This window comes from Orycteropus afer, unplaced genomic scaffold, assembly GCF_000298275.1.
Source record: "Orycteropus afer afer isolate SDZICR_OR568_19922 unplaced genomic scaffold, OryAfe1.0 scaffold01004, whole genome shotgun sequence".
In the NCBI taxonomy this organism is placed as follows: Eukaryota; Metazoa; Chordata; class Mammalia; order Tubulidentata; family Orycteropodidae; genus Orycteropus; species Orycteropus afer.
The window spans coordinates 84,611-88,197 of NW_006922591.1; the positions used below are offsets into that span (position 1 = coordinate 84,611).

The 3,587-nt window shown below is 60.4% G+C and overlaps 1 protein-coding gene across 1 annotated transcript in view; it reads right to left on the bottom strand.

The window, feature by feature from the left end:
• The window catches only part of PDIA4 (protein disulfide isomerase family A member 4), a 12,839-nt gene extending 9,813 nt beyond the window's left edge, over positions 1 to 3,026 (bottom strand). Inside the window, exons 1-2 of the mRNA XM_007958522.1 lie at positions 2,939 to 3,026; positions 197 to 368 (exon numbers count right to left, since the gene is read on the bottom strand). Of these exons, the coding sequence (XP_007956713.1) occupies positions 197 to 368; positions 2,939 to 3,026 (260 nt within the window). The remainder of the gene's footprint in view (positions 1 to 196; positions 369 to 2,938) is intronic.
• Positions 3,027 to 3,587: the final 561 nt, after the last annotated feature.

The following is a 3,587-nucleotide window of genomic DNA, read 5'->3' on the forward strand; positions in this document are numbered from 1 at the left end:
GAGCAGGATGCCTGACCCTCGCCAGGCCCTGGCCCCCGGAACAGGATGCCTGTCCCTCACCAGGCCCTGGCCCCCGGAACAGGATGCCTGTCCCTCACCAGGCTCTGGCCCCCCGGAACAGGATGCCTGACCCTCACCAGGCCCTGATCCCCCCGAGCAGGATGCCTGACCCTCGCCAGGCCCTGGCCCCCCTCACCAGGGTGCGTAGAACTCCACCAGGACCACGTCTCTGTCGGCCACGAAGGTGTCAAAGTTGCTGTCATTCAGGACCACGACGCCGTTCTCCTCCTTCACTTCTGAGTCATCGTCATCCTCCACGTCCTCCTCTGTGTCCTCATCCTCAACGGCATCTTCGAAGCTGAAAGAATCTGGGGAAACATCGGGTGTCGGGACACCCCCCACAGCTTCCTGGAGCCCTGGGCCTAGTAATCCTGCTTGTCTGCGTGCTGAAGTCTGCACACCGCAGGTGCAGGGTCCAGAGTCCACTCCCCAGCAGAACCAAGGGGGACACCAGCCTCTTTCCAAACCCAGTCCCCACGTCCCTGCCTCCTGGTCCCCGGCCCCAGCCCCTGACAGCCCTGCACTGAGAGCAGCCCCTCGTCCTGAGGCTTCCCAACTGCTGCGGGAAGGCACTGCCTGGCCAAGGCCCCTGGGTGAGCACAGCTCTGCTCAGTCTGGCTGTTCTCGCTGGAGGAGGCGGCTCTAAGCAGGCACGGGTTTCACCTTACGCTCAAAGCAGCCTGGGAGTTGGGCAATGCACGTTTAGCTGTCATGGCCCCCCAGCCACTTCCTGGGAGGGAGCAACTCTGTGAGGGTTCAGGCCTGCAAGGCCAGGCCACCAAAGAGGTTCTCTCCTTCATGCTTCCCTGCACGTTGTCACCAACGTGCAGTGTGACACATAGCATCGTGGGGCTTCAGCCCTTACTCAGCACCCTCTGCAGCCGCTGTCCCATCAGCCACCAGACCTAAGCCAGGAAGCACAACATGCTGACCCTGAGCCACACAGTTTCAGGGTCTGAGGGTTATTCTTTCTTGGAGAGTCTTCCCAGGAGATGAGCCCTCACTGCTCACCATCACTGTCTGCGGCTGAGCGTGAGGTGAGGGCTTGGAGGCTGCCTGCAGAGGTAGTGGAGGTGGGAAAGGAGGAAGTGGGCAACCTGAGGCTTAAGTCCGAGCTTGAGCTCGATTAATGACCACTAATCCTATTGTGCTGTTTGAACATAAAATGTAACAAATAAAAAACTTAAGGTTTAGAACATCCAGGTTGAGGGTGGAGAGTGCAGCCCACAAATAAATCTGTTTTATTGATTTACTGAATGGAAAGGTTGGGAGGCCTTCAGAGATGGCAAGAAGTAAGATGTGGGCTGGATGCCCCATCCTGTCCCAAAGGACACTCCCAGGGACTCTAACAGCCCAGGTGTCCAGGTGTCCAGGACTCACCCTCCTGAATAAGGACACACCTACTGGTCATACGGAGCTCTGGTAGCATAGTGCCTAAGGCACTTGACTGCTAACCAGAAGGCTGGCGGTTCAAACCCACCAGCCACTCCTCGGAAGGAAGGTTGGGCATTCCTACTTCCGTAGTGATACTGCCTCGGAAACCCAAGGAGGGGTCGCTATGAGTCGGGGCCGACTCGATGGCAAATAACAACAACAACAACAACTGGTCATACGAGCCCCGAGGTGCACCCGGTCGGCTGCTCCCTCCAGGCCTCACAAGAACCCGCCAAACAGTGTTAAGGACTGACTTGTGTGCCCCATACCCACTATACCTGAACGAATCCTGTCTGGATTCAGACTGTTGTCCTTAGGGATGCACCGTCAGTACAGGTGTGCCCTAAGCCTGACCACCTCTGAGCCACAGGGAGCAGCTCTGAGAAATGCACAGAAGGGGGAAGATAAAGGCCACGTGAAGCACGCCAGGGACTGTGGAAAAGGAGCTGAGACCAGGGCACCCTGAATCAGGACGTCTAGCTCCTCAACTGTAAAAATAAACTTCAAAGCCAAACAATTGTGGTATCCGCGCTACAGCAACACTAAGAAGCCAAGGGCAAGTGCACTGGAGCAACTAAGCCAAAGCCTTCCTGTTATCAGCTGTGCTCCAAAAGGCACCTCCATCCGCAACAGGCCTCCAACCAAATGAGCTTCTCATTTCATTCTGCCTGAGAGTCCTGAAAGCACTATGTGAAGTGGAGCTCCCAGGGCCCCTCTACACTGGCATCCCGGAGTCATATTGAAATCATCCTCCCCAGCTCATCCGGATGTCCAAGGTCCTGAAACAGGCTGCGGGCAACATTGCCTGACAGGTGTCTCCCACCACGTGCTGGTTTCACTTCGGGTAAAGATTTCTGAACTGGTGACCTGCACACAAGTCACTCACTCTGTCCGAAGAGGATAAAGGTCGTGCCTCTCTGCCTGGGAATTTTGCAAAACGGGGTTGGTTTACTTGGGCACAAAGTCCCTAGGGAAAGTTAGTGCTGGGGAAAAAGAGCAGGGTGGAGGGCGGTTCAGGCAGTCACGGGGCACTGTCCCCCGGGAAGCGCACACGTTTTCAACGTTCCTTGGTGTCAGCAGCTGAGGTCAGAGGAGGCAGCAGGGCCACCTAGCGTGCGTAGGTCCCACCGGCGCGGCCGCTCTCGAGCAGAGCCTTGCCCGGTGGCCGGCACCTGAGCCAGAAGGCCAGCGCCTCCAGGCTCCAAAGGACGTGAAGCCCCGATCCGCTCACTCCAACTCCCCGGACGGCAGGTGACAAGTCCAGGTGCCATCCGCGCGCCCACGGGTCCTCACGCCCTGCTCTCCCGGGCGCGCCCTCCCTGGGACCCGAAGTACGGCCGCCGCCTCGGAACCCTCTCCTCGGCCCACTCCTCGCGCGTCTTCTCGCTCACCTGCGTTCTCACCCGCGCCCTCCCCGCGCACCAACCCCCGAGCTGCAGCTCACCGGCGCCCGGCTCCTGCGCGCACACCACAGCCAACAGCTGCTCCAGCGCCAGAAGCAGGAGGAGAAGGCGCGCGGTCCCGGGCCGCATGGCGGGGCCTGCTTAGCTCCACTCTCCCGGGTGCCCCAGCTCCCGGCCCGACGACTCCGATCCGCGGCTTGCGGACGCTGCCTGCGCCCAACGCCGCCGGCACTTCCTCTTCTGTGGCCGAAACGTGAGGTGCCCCCTTCCGATTGGCTGCGCCGCAACCGCCAATCACGGGCTGCCACTCGGATCATTGGGAGCGCACGCGCGAAGGGGACCCAGACAAAGCTCGGGAGGCAGCCTGACGGGTGGGCGGGCCCGGGAGACACCTGGTGGAGCCATTGGCTAGCAATGTGGTTGGCGAGGCTGAGAGACTCCTCGGGGCGCCATTGGCCCACAGACTAGTATGCTGGGCGTGTCCGGTGGGCAACGCCTCAAGTCGCCATTGGCTGTAAGCTTGGCTGCGAGGCAGGGCGGGAGGGAAGGGATGGGAGACACCATTGGCCTGCGGCGTAGGCTGGGGGGTAGGTAGCAGGCCACGGGTAGTGTGGGACGCCCTCTGGGCACTATTGGCCGGCGGCGTGGCGGTGGGGCGGGACCTAGAGACATATCGCGGTACCATTGGCC